Below are 21,086 nucleotides of genomic sequence, written 5' to 3' on the forward strand. Positions count from 1 at the left end.
CAGAGGAAAGACAATATCAATGTCTATATTCATATATTATAATTGCTTAAATATCTGTTTTTTCATTAAGCAGAAAAACTAAAGTTATGATTCATGGGTTTGATAATTAAACAGAACAGATCATAGAAATGTAGACTCATGTTGCTGTTTTAGAGAATTCCCAACTAGAAAAAAGCCCATGGAGGCAAACCTAGATGGTGCTGAAAGAAGAAATGCCAAGAAGGATGAAACTCCATGACATCTGGGATACTCGACCTGAACTTGCAGGCCACTAGACTCAGAAACCTGCCCAACATTTATGATGTGCTCCCAGATATCTTCCTAAACTCAGAATAACAGAATAACAGAGTTAGAAGGGTTACTGGATGTCTTCTAGTCCAACCTTATACCGTTCCAAACAACTGTCCAATTTCTTCTTAAAAACTTCCTGCCCTCAGGTGCTTTGGAGAATAGCTTGACTCCCTCTTCTTTGTGCTTTGTTCCTCGCTGTAGCTGCGAGGCTCGATTCCCTATCCCTGGGGGGGTTGGACTAGATGACCTATAACCATGATGGCGAACCTATGGCACGCGTGCCACAGATGGGATGCGGAGCCATATCGGTGGGCACGCAAGCTCAGCTCTGGCACGCATGCGTGCACTGGCCATCTGATTTTCAGGTCTTCTGGGCCCACCGGAAGTTGGCAAATGGGCCATTTCTGACCTCCGGAGGGCCTCTGGAGGGTGGGGGGGTGGGGAAAGTTGTTTTCACCCTCTCCAGGCTCCTAGAAAGTCTCTGGAGCCTGGGGAGGGCAAAAAAAACAGGCCTACCAGGCCCACTGTGCCATCGAGTGCCAAAAGCGGAGGGGATACGGGGGGGGGGTGCGTGCGTATAGAATTATGGTGTGAGCACGCACATGCACGACCCCCCCCTGCTCCCTCCATTTTGTGGGGTGGATAGAATTATGGGTGTGGGCACGCACGTGCGTGACCCCCCACGTGCTCCCCCCATTTTTGGCACGTGATGGCAAAAAAGTTAGCCATCACTGACCTATAAGGTCCCTTCCAACTCTGTTAATCTGAATTGAGTCAAGAATGGGTGACATAGAGGAGGGAATGACCACTTTATCAAAGCTGTCTTCTCCCGGGTGTCCAAACACTCCTTAAGAAAATACACAGACACAAATGCTTTCAACACCACAATTTATTGTCATTATGATTTAGTGAAAATGGAATGTTTAGAGAAAAACCACCTTCCCCTCAGCTGCTAGTAGCCCCAAACACAGCATTTCAACCTTCTCAGGACTGCTCCTCCATATTTTAAATTACTACCAAGCTCTCAAGAATGCTTAACCCCAAACCTCTGTTACTCTTACTACCGAAGCTCCAACCTCCTTCTCACTTTTATACATCCTGAAAGAGAAAGGAAGAAGGCTATAATCTGACTACATGGAAAGAAAACTGTTGTCAAGTGATAATGGCACAGTGTTACACTCCTTCGTGGTGCTGAATACTACAAGGCCATTGGCCATTCGCATCTCTCCGTCAGGATAGGTACATACATTTGGGGTTGCGCATCCTTGGATCCAACCCTCCTCTTGGATAGCTCCAACTGTGGAGGAAAAAAAAGGAAGAATAAGAATCTGAGACGTTATTGCGAGGATATTAGAAAACAAAGATAGTTTTCCTCTTGACAAAATCCTGAGCGTAGCCACTCTTTGGGAAAATCCATTGTACATGCTGCCTGTCACACCCCCTGGCCACGCCCACCATGGCCACGCCCACCATGGCCACGCCCTCCCAGCCGGTCATTAGGGCAGAGAACTGGGTGTTAAATTCTTTGATTCCCATCACTGTAATTAGACCTTTAACTTCAGCAGCTCGGCAATGGATGCTCTTTCGATGTTTTTGAGCCATCCTGCAGTCAGTCTGCCTCTCCCTCTCCCAAATTTTTAATCTCCTCCCCCAACTTTAGCTCAGCAGACTAAAAGCAATGTTATTAACATCAGCTGCCTGCAATTACTGCAAGTTCAAATCTCACCAGGCTCAAGGTTGACTCAGCCTTCCATCCTTTCTAAGGTAGTAAAATGAGGACCCCCATTGTGGGGGCAAAAAGCTGACTTTGTATAAATATACAAAAGTATGAAGGCTATTGCTTAACACATTGTAAGCCTCCCTGAGTCTCCGGAGAAGGGATTTTCTTCTTCTCTTTCTATCGTTTCTCTGATTTAGGGGAAAAAAAACAAAACAAAAAGATTGCACTCACATGTATTGATGGTCAAATTCATGTTGACACAACGCGTCTCTTGGCCAAGGCAGATAATTGGCTGAGTTGGCTGGTGGGAATCTCTGTGTCTTGTGTACGATCCAGAACATACCAATCCATTGGGTTTGAGTTCATCACGGAATGGCACTGTAGGAATCAACCCAAGGTTAGCAAACTTTTTCATAGCCACCGTCCCATATTAAATCCCAAGTCCTTTTGCATTCTGGCTTCCAGGATTCCCATCCAGGACAGGATTTGTAATCCAAGAGTGTGAAGGTAGAGCTGGACCAGGAATGAGGATGGCACCTCAATCCATCTTCTCCATCACAAATCCACCCTGAGGCATTTTCTGAAGCTCCCCTTCAGAATAGATGTTTCCCCCCCTCCTCTTGACCCCTTATGAGCCCTTCTGAGAGAATAGTCTGTAGGGCTCACTTCCCCTTAGGACAATCCTAGCTCTGATTGGCAACTTCAGTAATTGAAGCCACGGGTGGGTTTCAAAAATCGTCGCTACCGGTTGTGGGTGCGCGTGTGCTCACACACACGCATGATGCTTCTGCACATGTGCAGAAACATCTGGGTGGGTGGGCGGAGTCTCCTGCCGCCACTGCTAACAGTTCACCCAAACCGGGGAGAACCAGTAACAACTCACTACTGATTGAAGCTCTTCTTTCTCGTCTAATGGTTGACTGCAACTCTAGGCAGCCATTTTAACCTGGGTTGCTTCACTGCCATGTTCTCCACTGACACATAGCTGCTGTTTTTATCTTATACAGGTAGTCCTCGACTTACCACGGTTCATTTAGTGACCGTTTGAAGTTACAACGGCCCTGAAAAAAGTGACTTATGACCATTTTTCACCCCTTATGACCACGGCGGCATCTTCATGGTCGCATGATTTTCATTCGGATGCTTGGCAACTGACTCACTTTTATGACAGTTTGCTGTGTCCTGGGGTGGTGTGGTCCCCTTTTGCGACCTTTTGACAAGCAAAGTCAATGGGGAAGGCCAGATTCACTTAACAGCCGTGTTACTAATTCAACAACTGCAGTGATTCACTTAGCAAATGTGGCAAGAGAAGTCGTAAAATGGGGCAAAGATCATGTAACAAATTTCTCACTTAGCAATGTAAATTTGGGGCTCAATTGTGGCTGTAAATTGAGGACTACCTGTGGTTGACCCAACAATGGCTCACTCAACTAATGAACTTTCATTAAGTCATCATTTTTAAAGAAGAGATTAGATAACCATTTGTCTGAAATTGTATAGGGCAGTGATGGCTAACCTTTTTGCCATTGTGTGCCAGGAGGGTGGTGGGGGAGGTTTACTCATGCATGCCCATACCCATAATTCTATGTGCCCAGCCCTGTGCATGTGCTTGCAACCCCCCTCCCCCCTGCTACTGTTCCCAGCCTCCAGGGCCTCACTAGGAGTCTCTGGAGGCTGGAGAACAGCAAAAAAGTCACTTCCTGTCCCACCGGGAATTGGGAAATGGGCTGTTTCAGGAGTCGGGAAGGCCTCTGAAGGAGTGGGGAAGGCTGTTTTCGCCCTCCCCAGATGCATAGAGAGGATCTGGAGCCAGGTGAGAAAGAAAAACGGGTCTTCCCCACCCCCCCAGGTCTTCCGGAGGCAGGAAACAGTGTGTTTCCTTACTTCTGGTGGGCCCTGATGGCCCAAAAATCAGCTGGGCAGTGCACGTATGTGTGCCAGAGCTGAGCTGCGTGTCCACCTGTGGCAAGCGTGCCATAGGTTCTCCATCACGGGTATTGAGTTTCCTGTTTGAGCAGGGGGTTGGACTAGAAGACCTCCAAGGTCCCTCCCAACTCTGTTATTCTGTTATTCCTCACCCTCTCTCCCCCTGAAGCTTGCTGCTCCATTGAAACTTTACATCTCTTTGGAGGCATGTATGTTGGTGCTGTTGCTTTCTCCTTAAAAGGTAAAGGTTCCCCTCACACATCTGTGCTAGTCGTTCCTGACTCTAGGGGGCGGTGCTCATCTCCGTTTGAAAGCCGAAGATCCAGCGCTGTCCAAAGACGTCTCCGTGGTCATGTGGCCGGCATGGCTAAACACCTATTTTTCTACTTGCATTTTTTTTTACGTGCTTTCAAACTGCTAGGTTGGCAGAAGCTGGGACAAGTCACAGGAGCTCCCCCAGTTACGTGGCACTAGGGATTCGAACCGCTGAACTGCCAACCTTTCGATCAACAAGCTCAGCGTCTTAGCCACTGGACTACTGAGCATCTCCTTGCTTTCTCCTTAAACTGGGTCAAATTTGCTCCCCCGGCTTTCTCACTCCCTGCCCACAGTACTGCCAAATTTAAGGCTATGCAAAGAAACATTGAGTTGAGTTACTTACACAGAAGAGGCAGGGTATTGCAACCGTCTGACTGGCAACAGAAAAAGTTTACTTGAGAATATTTTCCCTGTGCGGAGGTGATACTGTAAAAGCCATCAGTACATTCCTCAGCCCTTGCACAAGACTTAGCCGTGTATCTGAGTGAAGGAGTGGCTGTGAAACAGAGAGGAAATGCTGGGATTTAGAAAAAACAAAACAAAATAAAGGCAATATTTAAAAAGCACCGTACTCGATTAAATATTTTATTTGAGATCCCTTCTATTAATAGATGTTGACTGGTCGAGAAGATGATATGGTTTTCCTTAATAGGAGAAAGAGCACAGAAGCAGGCATTTCAAGGCACAAAATTACCGCATTGGAGATGGTTTCCTCCATTTATTTCAGGGAAGGAGGAAGAGTTTATTTTGACAGGTGAACTTCTAGAAACTATTCTGCACAGTTAAATGAACACTGCATCCCTTTCGTTCTCTTACCACTTTTCTCCCTGTGTTTTCCATGTACGACAGAGCAACAGAAAACAATATTTTTTGCCAACAGAACATTTCTAGTAAATATAACCCACTGAAATTGGCAGAATACGTTGAAGTCAATGGTGAAATCCACCTTCAAGGAAACTGACCTATTCCTTGATGCTTGAGATACTGAGTGATGGTAATATGGACTTGTCAGCTAAACTGAAAAGACATTTCACTCACTCAGAGAAATAAAGAAAGTCAAGGAAAGGCAATGTGTTTGGTCTGGATCACACTCCGTCAATGCCATGTCCTCGTTTCTACATTCTCCTCTAGTGGCCAAACAGGTCTGGCATTTTAGCGATGTGACTGCAGAGGAGAGAAGCAAAATGGTTATACATGTAGTGAGCCAACCAAGTTATGCAACAGTTATTTAAAACCCCTTTTTTGATTTCCAAATTAACTACCCTGTTTACCCCAAAATAAGACATCCCCTGATAATAAGCCCAATTGGGTTTTTGAGTGCATGGCAATAAGACTAAGTGCTTATTTCAGGGTTCAGAAAAAAAAAAAAAAAAAAAAGACAGGGTCTTATTTTCAGGAAACACGGTAGACACAAGAACAGTTTTTTCCCGAACACCATCACTCTGCTAAACAAATAATTCCCTCAACACTGCCAAACTATTCACTAAGTCTGCACTACTATTAATCTTCTCATAGTTCCCACCACCCATCTCCTTCCACTTATGACTATATGACTGTAACTTTGTTGCTGGTATCCTTACGATTTATATTGATATTGTTTCCTGATTGCTTATTTGTAACCTATGACTATCATTAAGTGTTGTACCTTATGATTCGTGATGAACGTATCATTTCTTTTATGTACAATAAGAGCGTATGCACCAAGACAAATTCCTTGTGTGTCCAATCACACTTGGCCAATAAAGAATTCTATTCTATTCTATTCTATTCTATTCTATTCTATTCTATTCTATTCTATTCTATTCTATTCTATTCTATTCTATTCTATTCTATTCCATTCCATTCCATTCCATTCCATTCCATTCTATTCTATTCTATTCTATTCTATTCTATTCTATTCTGTTCATAACATTTTTTTCTAGGGGTGTCTCCTAAAACATTTCTACCAAACGTTTGAATCTTAGAAGGTTAGAGATTGAAAAATAAGGGTATCAGAAATTAGCTCAGCTTTTAAATAGGAAAGATGATCTTTCATTCAGTTCTTCAGATGAGATTCTCTCCCAAACCCTTCTTTTTATTATTGATTGAGATCGGCCTTCTAAACACGCTGAATGGGTGCCAGCATATTAAGAACCAATACAGAGTATCCTGAGACTATGAGGAAGGGTTAGGTAGGTTTATAATCTATGACATTCGTTTTAGTGTTTTGGTTGAAAACATTGAATTAGGAGCTGGTATTGTGTCCCGCCGGTGGCCAGCAGAGAGGGTGGCAGACTCAGACAGTGAGGAGGTTGGGGAGGAACTTGGGCCAGTCCTGGGGTCTGTGGAAAGGCTCTGATGAATGCTCTGCATCAGAGGCAGAGATGGGGCCAGGGCCGTCTGAGAATTGTCAGCTGCCTTTGGAGTTGGATATCAGTGGGGCAGAAGAACAGCTGGAGCCTGTTCCCGATGTGCGCATGCACAGAGCTGCCAGCGCAGACCAAGTGAAGCCAACTCTGACCTCACTTAATTCGTGCCTTAGCTCTGACCCTGTTTTCCCCTCCCTCCAAGGTGTGTCATCAGTCACATTCCCCAACAAAGCAATTTTGTGGGTTGTAGAAGTCCCTCCCTCCGGCCACTGTGGGTCTCCATGGAGATGGCCTTGACATTTGCTGGCTGGAATGTGCTTTGTTCCTCGCTGTAGCTGTGAGGCTCGATTCCCTATCCCCCTGCCTATGGCAACTCGAAAGCAGGTCAGGAATGCTTGGTGAGTTGACACAGAGAGATGAAGATGTCTGTCTATCCATGTGTCTTTATCCATGTAAGAAACCTCCCTTTACCAACTCTGTAGAATCTCAATGTTGAATAGCAATACTCACCACCTGCCAATAATACCGAGGAGATGAGGCAGAAGAAGACAACAAGAGCAGCAGCCATGGTATCTGAAGAGTGACTCCAGTGTTGTCCTGAAGCCAACAAGTGAATGCACTGAATTTTATAGTTATTGGAGCGTGGCTCCCCTGTAGGATGTGGCTACTTGCAGCTGAGGGGAAGGTGGTTTTTCTCTAAACATTCCATTTTCACTAAATCATAATGACAATAAATTGTGGTGTTGAAAGCATTTGTGTCTGTGTATTTTCTTAAGGATGTGGAGCAATTCCCTCCGGTGGGTGGAATGGAAGACATGAGTGATCACCAAATCCCACACAAAGTAGAGTAATAAGAACTTGCACAGTGAAATGGCGAAAGCGGCAACGTCAATGGAGAACAAACAAGTTGATTGAGGTTTGTTGGGATCATGCAGTAACTCGGTGGGTTCTTTAAGTTAAGCAAGAATTGATTCCAATCATAAGTAGGGGATTGAAGGAGGGGTGAAATCCAGCAGGTTCTGACAGATTCTGGCAAACCAGACGCAGAAAATTTGAACAGTTTGGAGAACTGGTAGCGGAAATTTTGAGTAGTTCAGAGAACTGGCAAATACCACCTCTGGCTGGTCCCAGAGTGGGGTGGGAATGGAGATTTTGCGGTATCCTTCCCCTGCCATGCCCACCAAATCACATCACACCCACCAAGCCATGCGCACAGAACTGGTAGTAAAAAAATTTGGATTTCACCACTGCACTGAAGAGGAAATATCTTCCTTCTCTTTTATTTTTATTTTTATATTTCGGAAAGGAGAGCAAGAGGAAGCTTGCTACAGTAATGTGCCAACATGTCTAACATGGGTCAGTGGTGATGATGAAGGATAGCATTTTGTTTTTATTCATTGAGAAACAGCAAAGTACCACAACCACTACTCGACTATTCAATGGAGGGCTTGGCCAACACAGCTCCTTTTATTGGAAGAGAAAGAAGGAGATTTCTGTGGGATGTTGGACTTTATCAGGGATGGAGATTAAATTTGCATGGTGTTTTTGCAATGGTTTAATGAGGATTTGTGTGGGTCAGTAATAGATGTATTCCTAAAGAAAATCAACCCTATCCTTGGAAGGACAGATACTGAAGCTGAAGCTGAAGCCACCAAATGAGAACAGAGGACACATTAGAAAAGACCCTGATGTTGGGAAAGACTGAAGGCAAAAGAAGGAGGTGGCAGAGGATGAGATGGTTAGATATTGTTATCAATGTAGTGAGAATGAGTTTGGGCAGACGCTTGGAGACTGTGGAGGATGGGCAGGCCTGGCGTGGCTGTGCTCCATGGGGTCATGAAGAGTCAGACATGACTTAGTGACTGAACAACAACAATAACAACAACAACCAACAAGTAGATGAAGACTGAATGTGCAAAGGCCGGCACTCATGTGGCAAATTAGCAGATATGGGAGGAAACAAGACTTCTGAATTGTGAATGATTGGGAGGAAATTGTGTCAGGCTTTCTTGGTAGATCAGATAGGAACACAATTAGATGAATTAATTCTACCTTATTGTAAAGCTCAGTGGTGGGTTTCAAATTTTTTACTACCGGTTCTCTAGGTGTGGCTTGGTGGGCGTGGCAGGGGAAGGATACTATAAAATCTCCATTCCCTCCCCACTCCAGGGGAAGGCTACTGCAAAATATAAATGTAAAAGAGCCTTGATAGTACAGTGGTTTAGTGCACCCTGTCATTAACACAGCTGCCTGCAATTTCTGCTGGTTCGAATCTCTCCAAGGCTCAAGGTTGACTCAGCCTTCCATCCTTTCTAAGGTAGGTGAAATGAGGACCCAGTTTGTGGGGGCAATAAGCTGACTTTGTATAAAATATACAAAAGAATGAAGGCTATTGCTTAATGCATTGTAAGCCGCCCTGAGTCTCCGGAGAAGGGCGGCATATAAATCAAATTAAAAAAAAATCCCCATTCTCTCCCAACTCCAGGGGAAGGATACTGCAAAATCCCCATTCCCTCCCCATTCCAGGGGAAGGATACTGCAAAATCCCCATTTCCTCCTGATCAGCTGGGACTCGGGAGGCAGAGCATAGATGGGGGTGGGGCCAGTCAGAGGTGGTATTTGCTGGTTCTCCGAACTACTCGCTACCGGTTCTCTGAACTACTCAAAATTTCTGCTACCGGTTCTCCAGAACTGGTCAGAATTTGCTGAAACCCACCTCTGGTAAAGCTACATTACCAGAATCTGGCAGGTCTGAAAATACAATTCTTCCCATCCTTTTTATACCCCAAGAGCCTTGTGATCAGTGGTGGGATTCAGCCAGTTCACACCACTTCAGGGGAACCGGTTGTTAACTTTCTGAGCAGTTTGGTGAACTGGTTGTTGGAAGAAATCATTAGGATGGCATTAATTAATGGTAAGTTTTGTTTGTAGGAGTTAATGTGGTTGGGCTTAGGCAGTAATAAAGATGAGTTTGACCTTGAAAGGTATATGTGTTGTAAAAGTTACTGTACTTTTACTATAAGACACACTTTTTCTCCCCCTAAAAGTGGGTCAAAAATTGTGGTGCGTCTTATACACCAAATGTTGACGAAGCCCCGCCCACCCACCAGCCCCCACCCTTCGGCTGTTTTCGGCCTCCGCACATCGCATTTCTAGCCTCCACATGTTGCATTTTTGGCTGTTTCCAGGCAGCGGGGATCGGCGGCAGTGAATGGGCCACACCAAACGGTGACGGGGTACAGGCGGCTGCGAACGGGCCGTGTCGAAAGGGCCGCGCTGAACGGACCATGGCCGCAGCGAACAGGCCACAACAAATGGGCCGCAGCGAATGGGTGGTGGCGAATGGGCAAAGGCCCTCCAAAGTCCCTTCCAGACAGTGGTGAAATTCAAATTTTTTTATTACCGGTTCTGTGTGCGTGGCTTGGTGGGCGTGGTGTGGCATGATATGCATGGCTTGGTGGGTGGGCAGGGGAAGGATACTGCAAAATCTCCATTTCCACCCCACTCCAGGGAAGGATACTGCAAAATCTCCATTCCCACCCCACTCTGGGACCAGCAGAGGTGGTATTTGCCGGTTCACCGAACTACTCAAAATTTCCACTACCAGTTCCCCAGAACCTGTCAGAATCTGCTGGATTTCACCCCTATGCTTCATTCTTCTGCATCATATACCCATTTATATGAAAATAGATCCCTTTGATTTAGCAATATTTACTTCTGAACACAGTTTGCTAATTTGTTTTTGGAAAAAAATAATAATTTCCAGACACATTTATTTTGAGTTGATTTTTTTTTAAATGGAAGAAACAATGAAAGATGGCAGGCATTGTCTTACAAGAGGCATTCCATTACACAGTCACACATGCACACAAGAGTGCCCCTTAGATGGGAATCATACATCATCAGAAAAAAAAAACCTACGTCAATATATATTTTTGTTCTTCAGTATGATGATTGCAGCCTTAACTAAATCGTTGGAAGCTTAATTATTTAAACCAATTAATCTATTCCAATCTTAACCAAGCCTTTTCAAACCACTATGTAAAAAGCTCATTAAATGAAACAGTATCTATATCATTGGGATGCCTTTACTTGCGTGACGTCCTTAACACCAATATTCCTTTCTATTCTTATTTAAGATATGCATTAATTAGATAAATTAAAATCCCTTTTGACCGAACAAAGAGAAAAGAGAGAGAGAGACAGAGACGCAGAGAAAGAGACTCAAACCAGCAATTGAGAGACACATGGGCACCAGCAATTGCTGAAGCCATGGAGCTTTGTTTTTGAATATTTTGAATATTTTTAGTATTTTGAACTGCAGGGAAGATTATTGTATGCACAAATATGGAAGGATTCATCACTGCCTACAATGGAGGAACGGTTGCTGAAGATGATGGAACTTGCTGAAAAGGCCAAATTGTCTTCTTTCATCAGAGGAAAGACAATATCAATGTCTATATCTATATTCATATATTATAATTGCTTAAATATCTGTTTTTTCATTAAGCAGAAAAACTAAAGTTATGATTCATGGGTTTGATAATTAATCGGAACAGATCATGTTGCTGTTTTAGAGAATTCCCAACTAGAAAAAAGCCCATGGAGGCAAACCTAGATGGTGCTGAAAGAAGAAATGCCAAGAAGGATGAAACTCCATGACATCTGGGATACTCGACCTGAACTTGCAGGCCACTAGACTCAGAAACCTGCCCAACATTTATGATGTGCTCCCAGATATCTTCCGAAACTCAGAATAACAGAATAACAGAGTTGGACGGATTATTGGATGTCTTCTAGTCCAATCTTATACCGTTCCAAACAACTATCCAATTTCTTCTTAAAAACCTCTAGTGTTGGATCACCCATAACTTTTGGAGGCAGGTCATACCACAGGTTAATTGTTCTCCCTATCGGGAAGTTTCTCCTGAGTTCTAGGTTGCTTCTCTCCTTGATTAGTTTCCACCCATTGCTTCTTGTCCTGCCCTCAGGTGCTTTGGAGAATAGCTTGACTCCCTCTTCTTTGGGGCAGCCCCTGAGATATTGGAACACTGCTTTCATGTCTCCCCTTCGTCTTTCTTTTCACTAGACTAGACATACCCAATTCTTGCAACAATATCTTTTAGCCTCTAGTCCCCTAATCGTCTTTGTTGCTCTTCTCTGCACTCTTTCTAGAGTCTCGGTGTCTTTTTTCTATCGCAGCAACCGAAACTGGATGCACTGACTATTCTATGTGTGATCTTAACAAGGCATTATAAAGCAGTACTACCACTTCATGTGATCTTGATTCTATCCCTCTGTTATTGCAGCCTTGGACTGCATTGGCTTTTTTTGGCAGCTGCAGCACTCTGCTGGCTCATATTTAAGTGGTCGTCCCACTAGGACACTAAGATCCCTCTCCCACTTACTACATGACAGCTCTCTTACAATGTGACAAGAGAGAACGCTAGGAAGTATCCCAAAAGAAAAGTGGCGAAGGGCATAGCTGCCACAGAGAGGAGGGGGTCAAGCTATTTTCCAAAGCACCTGAAGGCCAGTCAAGGAATAATGGATGGAAACTGACCAAGGAGAGATTCAACCTAGAAATGAGGAGGAACTTTCTGGCAGTGAGAACAATCAACCAGTGGAACAGAAGTTGCCTTTGAAAGTTGTGGGAGCCTCATCACTTGAGGCTTTCAAGAAAAGATTGGACTGCCATTTGTCAGGAATGGTGTAGGGTCTTCTGCTTGAGTGGGGGGTTGGACTAGATGACCTATAACCATGATGGCGAGCCTATGGCACGCGTGCCACAGATGGGACGCGGAGCCATATCGGTGGGCACGCAAGCTCTGGCACACATGCGTGCAGTGGCCATCTGATTTTCAGGTCTTCTGGGCCCACCAGAAGGTGGCAAAAGGGCCATTTCTGACCTCCGGAGGGCCTCTGTGGGGTGGGGGGTTGGGAAGGTTGTTTTCATCCTCCCCAGGCTCCTAGAAAGTCTCTGGAGACTGGGGAGGGCAAAAAAACAGGCCTACCAGGCTTCCAGCCTGGAATAAAAATTATAAATTAACTAGAGCAGCCACATATAAGGAAAATCACTACAAAATGCTTCATAGGTGGCATTTGGCACCTGCAAGATTAGCAAAGATGTTCCCCAATGCGCAGCCAAACTGTTGGAAATGTGGCCATGGTCATGGCACCTTCTTTCATACGTGGTGGACATGCCCCGAAGCAAAAAGGTTTTGGAGCAAAATTTGGAGATGGTTGAAAGACATACTTAAAGAAGACATTGATCTGAACCCAGAAATATTTCTCCTGGGAATGGTAAAGAAAGGATACGTAAAGGAAAAGGTCCACCTCCTAATACACATAACTACAGCTGCCAGACTAGCATATGCTCAATACTGGAAAAAGAAAGACCTACCACCAGATGACCTTATAATTAATAAAATATTAGAGTGTGCAGAGATAAGTAAATTAACTCATGAGATAAATGACGATGAAAATTCTGATTATGATACTGTGTGGGGAAGATGGTACGAATGGATAAATGGTAGAATTAAGGAAGAAACAAAAGGTGCAGAAATCAATTAGAAATGTATAGTATAACTGACACCAGACACTTATTCATGTATTTATGTATAAACACTGCGAATCCGATGTTAAACAGAATTGTTATTATATTTTATTTGTGTATAAAAAAAAATTAATAAAAATTATATTAAAAAAAAAAAAAAAAAAAAAAAACAGGCCTACCAGTCCCACTGTGCCATCGAGTGCCAAAAGCGGGGGGGATACAGGGGGGTGCGTGCATATAGAATTATGGGTGTGAGTACGCACATGCACGACCCCCCCTGCTCCCTCCATTTTGTGGGGTGGATAGAATTATGGGTGTGGGCAGCACCTGCGTGACCCCTCCCATGCTCCCCCCATTTTTGGCACGTGATGGCAAAAAAGTTAGCCATCACTGACCTATAAGGTCCCTTCCAACTCTGTTAATCTGAATTGAGTCAAGAATGGGTGACATAGAGGAGGGAATGACCACTTTATCAAAGCTGTCTTCTCCCGGGTGTCCAAACACTCCTTAAGAAAATACACAGACACAAATGCTTTCAACACCACAATTTATTGTCATTATGATTTAGTGAAAATGGAATGTTTAGAGAAAAACCACCTTCCCCTCAGCTGCTAGTAGACCCAAACACAGCATTTCAACCCACTCAGGACTGCTCCTCCATATTTTAAATTACTACCAAGCTCTCAAGAATGCTTAACCCCAAACCTCTGTTACTCTTACTACCGAAGCTCCAACCTCCTTCTCACTTTTATACATCCTGAAAGAGAAAGGAAGAAGGCTATAATCTGACTACATGGAAAGAAAACTGTTGTCAAGTGATAATGGCACAGTGTTACACTCCTTCGTGGTGCTGAATACTACAAGGTCATTGGCCATTCGCATCTCTCCGTCAGGATAGGTACATACATTTGGGGTTCCGCATCCTTGGAAGAAACCCTCCTCTTTGAAAGCTCCAACTGTGGAGGAAAAAAAAGGAAGAATAAGAATCTCTTGAGACGTTATTCCGAGGATATTAGAAAACAAAGATAGTTTTCCTCTTGACAAACTCCTGAGCGTAGCCACTCTTTGGGAAAATCCTTTGTACATGCTGCCTGTCACACCCCCTGGCCACGCCCACCATGGCCACGCCCACCCAGCCGGTCATTAGGGCAGAGAACTGGGTGTTAAATTCTTTGATTCCCATCACTGTAATTAGACCTTTAACTTCAGCAGCTCGGCAATGGATGCTCTTTCGATGTTTTTGAGCCATCCTGCAGTCAGTCTGCTTCTCCCTCTCCCAAATTTTTAATCTCCTCCCCCAACTTTAGCTCAGCAGACTAAAAGCAATGTTATTAACATCAGCTGCCTGCAATTACTGCAAGTTCAAATCTCACCAGGCTCAAGGTTGACTCAGCCTTCCATCCTTTCTAAAGTAGGTAAAATGAGGACCCAGATTGTGGGGGCAATAAGCTGACTTTGTATAAATATACAAAAGTATGAAGGCTATTGCTTAACGCATTGTAAGCCGCCCTGAGTCTCCGGAGAAGGGTGGCATATAAATCAAATTAAAAAAAAAACTTTTCGGGTTTTAATTATTTATTTTTGGTTACCTGGATTTTCTTCTTCTCTTTCTATCGTTTCTCTGATTTAGGGGGGAAAAAACAAAACAAAAAGATTGCACTCACATGTATTGATGGTCAAATTCATGTTGACACAACGCGTCTCTTGGCCAAGGCAGAGGATTGGCTGAGTTGGCTGGTGGGAATCTCTGTGTGTTGTGTACGATCCAAAACATACCAATCCATTGGGTTTGAGTTCATCACGGAATGGCACTGTAGGAATCAACCCAAGGTTAGCAAACTTTTTCATGGCCACCATCCCATATTAAATCCCAAGTCCTTTTGCATTCTGGCTTCTAGGATTCCCAACCAGGACAGGATTTGTAATCTTGAATCCAAGAGTCTGAAGGTAGAGCTGAATTAGGAATGAGGATGGCACCTCATTCCATCTGCTCAATCACAAATCCACCCTGACGCATGTTCTGAAGCTCCCCTTCAGAATAGATGTTTCCCCCCCTCCTCTTGACCCCTTATGAGCCCTTTTGAGAGAATAGTCTGTAGGGCTCACTTCCCCTTAGGACAATCCTAGCTCTGATTGGCAACTTCAGCAATTGAAGCCAGGGGTGGGTTTCAAAAATCGTCACTACCGGTTGTGGGTGCGTGTGAGCTCACACACACGCATGATGCTTCTGCACATGTGCAGAAGCATCTGGGTGGGTGGGCGGAGCCTCCTGCCGCGGCTGCTAACAGTTCACCCAAACCGGGGAGAACCAGTAACAACTCACCATTGTTTGAAGCTCTTCTTTCTCCTCCAGTGGTTGACTGCAACTCTAGGCAGCCATTTTAACCTGGGTTGCTTCACTGCCATGTTCTCCACTGACACATAGCTGCTGTTTTTATCTTATACAGGTAGTCCTCGACTTACCACGGTTCATTTAGTGACCGTTTGAAGTTACAACGGCCCTGAAAAAAGTGACCTCTGACCATTTTTCACCCCTTATGACCACGGCGGTATCCTCATGGTTGCATGATTTTCATTCGGATGCTTGGCAACTGACTCACTTTTATGACAGTTGCTGTGTCCTGGGGTCGTGTGGTCCCCTTTTGCAACCTTTTGACAAGCAAAGTCAATGGGGAAGGCCAGATTCACTTAACAGCCGTGTTACTAATTCAACAACTGCAGTGATTCACTTAGCAAATGTGGTAACATAAGTCGTAAAATGGGGCAAAGATCATGTAACAAATTTCTCACTTAACAATGTAAATTTGGGGCTCAATTGTGGCTGCAAATTGAGGACTACCTGTGGTTGACCCAACAATGGCTCACTCAACTAATGAACTTTCATTAAGTCATCATTTTTAAAGAAGAGTTTGGATAACCATTTGTCTGAAATGGTATAGGGCAGTGATGGCTAACCTTTTTGCCATTGTGTGCCAGGAGGGTGCCGGGGGAGGATTACTCATGCATGCCCATACCCATAATTCTATGTGCCCAGCCCTGCGCATGTGCGTGCAACCCCCCTCCTCCCCGCCACTGTTCCCAGCCTCCAGGGCCTCACTAGGAGTCTCTGGAGGCTGGGGAACAGCAAACAAGTCACTTCCTGTCCCACAGGGAGTTGGGAAATGGGCTGTTTCAGGCCTCGGGAAGGCCTCTGAAGGAGTGGGGAAGGCTGTTTTCGCCCTCCCCAGATTCATAGAGAGGATCTGGAGCCAAGTGAGAAAGAAAAACGGGTCTTCCCCACCCCCCCAGGTCTTCCGGAGGCAGGAAACAGCGTGTTTCCTTACTTCTGGTGGGTCCTGAAGGCCCAAAAATCAGCTGGGTGGTGCACGTATGCGCACCAAGGCTGAGCTGCATGTCCACTGATATGGCTATGCTTGCCACATGTGGCACGCGTGCCATAGGTTCGCCATCACGGGTATTGAGTTTCCTGCTTGAGCAGGGGATTGGCCTAGAAGACCTCCAAGGTCCCTCCCAACTCTGTTATTCTGTTATTCCTCACCCTCTCACTCCCTGAAGCTAGCTGCTCCATTGAGACTTTACATCTCTTTGGAGGCATGTATGTTGGTGCTGTTGCTTTCTCCTTAAAAGGTAAAGGTAAAGATTCCCCTTGCACATATGTGCTAGTCGTTCCTGACTCTAGGGGGCGGTGCTCATCTCTGTTTGAAAGCCGAAGAGCCAGTGCTGTCCAAAGACGTCTCCATGGTCATATGGCTGGCATGACTAAACACCAAAGGCGCACGGAGCACTGTTCCCTTCCCACCAAAGGTGGGTCCCTATTTTTCTAGTTGCATTTTTTTTTTACGTGCTTTCAAACTGCTAGGTTGGCAGAAGCTGGGACAAGTAACGGGAGCTCCCCCCGTTACGCAGCACTAGGGATTTGAACCGCTGAACTGCCAACCTTTCGATCAACAAGCTCAGCGTCTTAGCCACTGAGCCACTGAGCATCTCCTTGCTTTCTCCTTAAACTGGGTCAAATTTGCTCTCCCGGCTTTCTCACTCCCTGCCCACAGTACTGCCAAATTTAAGGCTATGCAAAGAAACATTGAGTTGAGTTACTTACACAGAAGAGGCAGGTTATTGCAACCGTCTGACTGGCAACAGAAAAATTTTACTTGAGCATATTTTCCCTGTGCGGAGGTGATACTGTAAAAGCCATCAGTACATTCCTCAGCCCTTGCACAAGACTTAGCCGTGTATCTGAGTGAAGGAGTGGCTGTGTAACAGAGAGGAAATGCTGGGATTTAGAAAAAACAAAACAAAATAAAGCAATGTTTAAAAAGCACCCTGCTCGATTAAATATTTTATTCGAATTCCCTTGTATTAATAGATGTTGACTGGTCGAGAAGATGATATGGTTTTCCTTAATAGGAGAAAGAGCACAGAAGCAGGCATTTCAAGGCACAAAATTACCCCATTGGAGATGGTTTCCTCCATTTATTTCAGGGAAGGAGGAAGAATTAATTTTGACAGGTGAACTTCTAGAAACTATTCTGCACAGTTAAATGAACACTACATCCCTTTCGTTCTCTTACCACTTTTCTCCCTGTGTTTTCCATGTACGACAGAGCAACAGAAAACAATATTTTTTGCCAACAGAACATTTCTAGTAAATATAACCCACTGAAATTGGCAGAATACATTGAAGTCAATGGTGAAATCCACCTTCAAGGAAACTGACCTATTCCTTGATGCTTGAGATACCAAGTGATGGTAATATGGACTTGTCAGCCAAACTGAAAAGACATTTCACTCACTCAGAGAAATAAAGGAACTCAAGGAAAGGCAATGTGTTTGGTCTGGATCACACTCTGTCAATGCCATGTCCTCGTTTCTACATTCTCCTCTAGTGGCCAAACAGGTCTGGCATTTTAGCGATGTGACTGCAGAGGAGAGAAGCAAAATGGTTATACATGTAGTGAGCCAACCAAGTTATGCAACAGTTATTTAAAACCCCTTTTTAGACTTCCAAATTAACTACCCTGTTTCTCCCAAAATAAGACATCCCCTGATAATAAGCCCAATTGGGTTTTTGAGTGCATGGCAATAAGACTAAGTGCTTATTTCAGGGTTCAGAAAAAAAAAAAAAAAAAAAAGACAGGGTCTTATTTTCAGGAAACACGGTAGACACAAGAACAGTTTTTTCCCGAACACCATCACTCTGCTAAACAAATAATTCCCTCAACACTGCCAAACTATTCACTAAGTCTGCACTACTATTAATCTTCTCATAGTTCCCACCACCCATCTCCTTCCACTTATGACTATATGACTGTAACTTTGTTGCTGGTATCCTTACGATTTATATTGATATTGTTTCCTGATTGCTTATTTGTAACCTATGACTATCATTAAGTGTTGTACCTTATGATTCGTGATGAACGTATCATTTCTTTTATGTACAATAAGAGCGTATGCACCAAGACAAATTCCTTGTGTGTCCAATCACACTTGGCCAATAAAGAATTCTATTCTATTCTATTCTATTCTATTCTATTCTGTTCTGTTCTGTTCTGTTCTGTTCTGTTCTGTTCTGTACTGTTCTGTTCTGTTCTGTTCTGTTCTGTTCATAACATTTTTTTCTAGGTGTGTCTCCTAAAACATTTCTACCAAACATTTGAATCTTAGAAGGTTAGAGATTGAAAAATAAGGGTATCAGAAATTAGCTCAGCTTTTAAATAGGAAAGATGATCTTTCATTCAGTTCTTCAGATGAGATTCTCTCCCAAACCCTTCTTTTTATTATTGATTGAGATCGGCCTTCTAAACACGCTGAATGGGTGCCAGCATATTAAGAACCAATACAGAGTATCCTGAGACTATGAGGAAGGGTTAGGTAGGTTTATAATCTATGACATTCGTTTTAGTGTTTTGGTTGAAAACATTGAATTAGGAGCTGGTGCTGTGTCCAACTCTGACCTCAGTTAATTCGTGCCTTAGCTCTGACCCTGTTTTCCCCTCCCTCCAAGGTGTGTCATCAGTCACATTCCCCAACAAAGCAATTTTGTGGGTTGTAGAAGTCCCTCCCTCCGGCCACTGTGGGTCTCCATGGAGATGGCCTTGACATTTGCTGGCTGGAATGGGCTTTGTTCCTCGCTGTAGCTGTGAGGCTCGATTCCCTATCCCCCTGCCTATGGCAACTCGAAAGCAGGTCAGGAATGCTTGGTGAGTTGACACAGAGAGATGAAGATGTCTGTCTATCCATGTGTCTTTATCCATGTAAGAAACCTCCCTTTACCAACTCTGTAGAATCTCAATGTTGAATAGCAATACTCACCACCTGTCAATAAGACCGAGGAGATGAGGCAGAAGAAGACAACAAGAGCAGCAGCCATGGTATCTGAAGAGTGACTCCAGTGTTGTCCTGAAGCCAACAAGTGAATGCACTGAATTTTATAGTTATTGGAGCGTGGCTCCCCTGTAGGATGTTTTGGAGCAATTCCCTCTGGTGGGTGGAATGGAAGACATGAGTGATCACCAAATCCCACACAAAGTAGAGTAATAAGAACTTGCCCAGTGAAATGGCGAAAGCGGCAACGTCAATGGAGAACAATCAAGTTGATTGAGGTTTGTTGGGATCATGAAGTAACTCGGTGGGTTCTTTAAGTTAAGCAAGAATTGATTCTAATCATAAGTAGGGGATTGAAGGAGGGGTGAAATCCAGCAGGTTCTGACAGGTTCTGGCGAACCAGACGCAGAAAATTTGAACAGTTTGGAGAACCGGTAGCGGAAATTTTGAGTAGTTCGGAGAACTGGCAAGTACCACCTCTGGCTGGTCCCAGACTGGGATGGGAATGGAGATTTTGCGGTATCCTTCCCCTGCCATGCCCACCAAGCCACATCACACCCACCAAGCCGGTAGTAAAAAAAATTGGATTTCTCACCACTGCACTGAAGAGGAAATATCTGCCTTCTCTTTTATTTTTATTTTTATATTTCGGAAAGGAGAGCAAGAGGAAGCTTGCTACAGTAATGTGCCAACATGTCTAACATGGGTCAGTGGTGATGATGAAGGATAGCATTTTGTTTTTATTCATTGAGAAACAGCAAAGTACCACAAGCACTACTCGACTATTCAATGGAGGGCTTGGCCAACACAGCTCCTTTTATTGGAAGAGAAAGAAGGAGATTTCTGTGGGATGTTGGACTTTATCAGGGATGGAGATTAAATTTGCATGGTGTTTTTGCAATGGTTTAATGAGGATTTGTATGGGTCAGTAATAGATGTATTCCTAAAGGAAATCAACCTACTACCACCAATAGCCTCCCACCGGCCGGTACGCTCCCATAGAGAGGGGCTCCTCCGGGTGCCGTCAGCCAAACAATGCCGACTGGCGGCCCCCAGGGGGAGAGCCTTCTCTGTGGGGGCACCTACTATCTGGAACGAGCTCCCCCCAGAGATACTTAGGATCCCGGATCTGCGCACCTTCCGCCGCGCCTTAAAGACCTTACTATTTCACCAGGCTGGCCTGGCCTAATTTTCCCCCTCTTTTATAAAAGATTTTTAAAATTTTAAATATCTTTTAGTATTTATATATTCAATTTTAAATTGGTTTTAAAAGTGTGGGGTTTTAAATTTGTCGTGGCCAAAATTATTTAATTTGATTTTATTCTATTTTTTAAATTTTGTATTGTATGTGTTTTTATTGTTTGGCTGTGCACCGCCCTGAGTCCTTCGGGAGTAGGGCGGTATAGAAATCTAATAAATAAAAAAATAAATAAAATAACTCTATCCTTGGAAGGACAGATACTGAAGCTGAAGCTGAAGCCACCAAATGAGAAGAGAGGACACATTAGAAAAGACCCTGATGTTGGGAAAGACTGAAGGCAAAAGAAGGAGGTGGCAGAGGATGAGATGGTTAGATATTGTTATCAATGTAGTGAGAATGAGT

General features: G+C 44.1%; 2 protein-coding genes across 2 annotated transcripts; both read right to left on the bottom strand.

Moving 5' to 3' along the window:
- Positions 1-1,162: 1,162 nt before the first annotated feature.
- Positions 1,163-7,223, bottom strand: LOC117658520 (phospholipase A2 inhibitor and Ly6/PLAUR domain-containing protein-like). The gene is made up of 5 exons (XM_060682052.2): positions 7,114-7,223; positions 5,294-5,419; positions 4,599-4,751; positions 2,243-2,389; positions 1,163-1,588 (listed from the first exon to the last, which is right to left on the bottom strand). The coding sequence occupies exons 1-5, from the start codon at positions 7,169-7,171 to the stop codon at positions 1,422-1,424; spliced, it is 651 nt and encodes a 216-aa protein (XP_060538035.2). The 5' UTR covers positions 7,172-7,223; the 3' UTR covers positions 1,163-1,421.
- Positions 7,224-13,689: 6,466 nt separating this feature from the next.
- On the bottom strand, positions 13,690-19,580 carry LOC148112360 (phospholipase A2 inhibitor and Ly6/PLAUR domain-containing protein-like). The gene is made up of 5 exons (XM_087876452.1): positions 19,472-19,580; positions 17,953-18,078; positions 17,259-17,411; positions 14,824-14,970; positions 13,690-14,115 (listed from the first exon to the last, which is right to left on the bottom strand). The coding sequence occupies exons 1-5, from the start codon at positions 19,527-19,529 to the stop codon at positions 13,949-13,951; spliced, it is 651 nt and encodes a 216-aa protein (XP_087732578.1). The 5' UTR covers positions 19,530-19,580; the 3' UTR covers positions 13,690-13,948.
- Between the last annotated feature and the right edge of the window lie 1,506 nt (positions 19,581-21,086).

The sequence above is a fragment of the Pantherophis guttatus genome, chromosome 10, assembly GCF_059756535.1.
Source record: "Pantherophis guttatus breed Tessera chromosome 10, ASM5975653v1, whole genome shotgun sequence".
NCBI lineage: Eukaryota > Metazoa > Chordata > Lepidosauria > Squamata > Colubridae > Pantherophis > Pantherophis guttatus.

What these genes read in the sequence shown, in the direction of transcription:
- LOC117658520 (XM_060682052.2), bottom strand. Translation starts at nt 7,171, where the DNA reads ATGGCTGCTGCTCTTGTTGTCTTCTTCTGCCTCATCTCCTCGGTATTA. An exon ending in GACTTTCTTTATTTCTCTGA is followed by an intron (nt 4,752 to 5,293) that starts GTGAGTGAAATG and finishes TCTGTTTCACAG; the next exon opens with CCACTCCTTCACTCAGATAC. An exon ending in GAATTTGACCATCAATACAT is followed by an intron (nt 1,589 to 2,242) that starts GTGAGTGCAATC and finishes TTTCCTCCACAG; the next exon opens with TTGGAGCTATCCAAGAGGAG.
- LOC148112360 (XM_087876452.1), bottom strand. Translation starts at nt 19,529, where the DNA reads ATGGCTGCTGCTCTTGTTGTCTTCTTCTGCCTCATCTCCTCGGTCTTA. An exon ending in CTCGGTCTTATTGACAGGTG is followed by an intron (nt 18,079 to 19,471) that starts GTGAGTATTGCT and finishes TCTCCTCTGCAG; the next exon opens with TCACATCGCTAAAATGCCAG. An exon ending in GAGTTCCTTTATTTCTCTGA is followed by an intron (nt 17,412 to 17,952) that starts GTGAGTGAAATG and finishes TCTGTTACACAG; the next exon opens with CCACTCCTTCACTCAGATAC.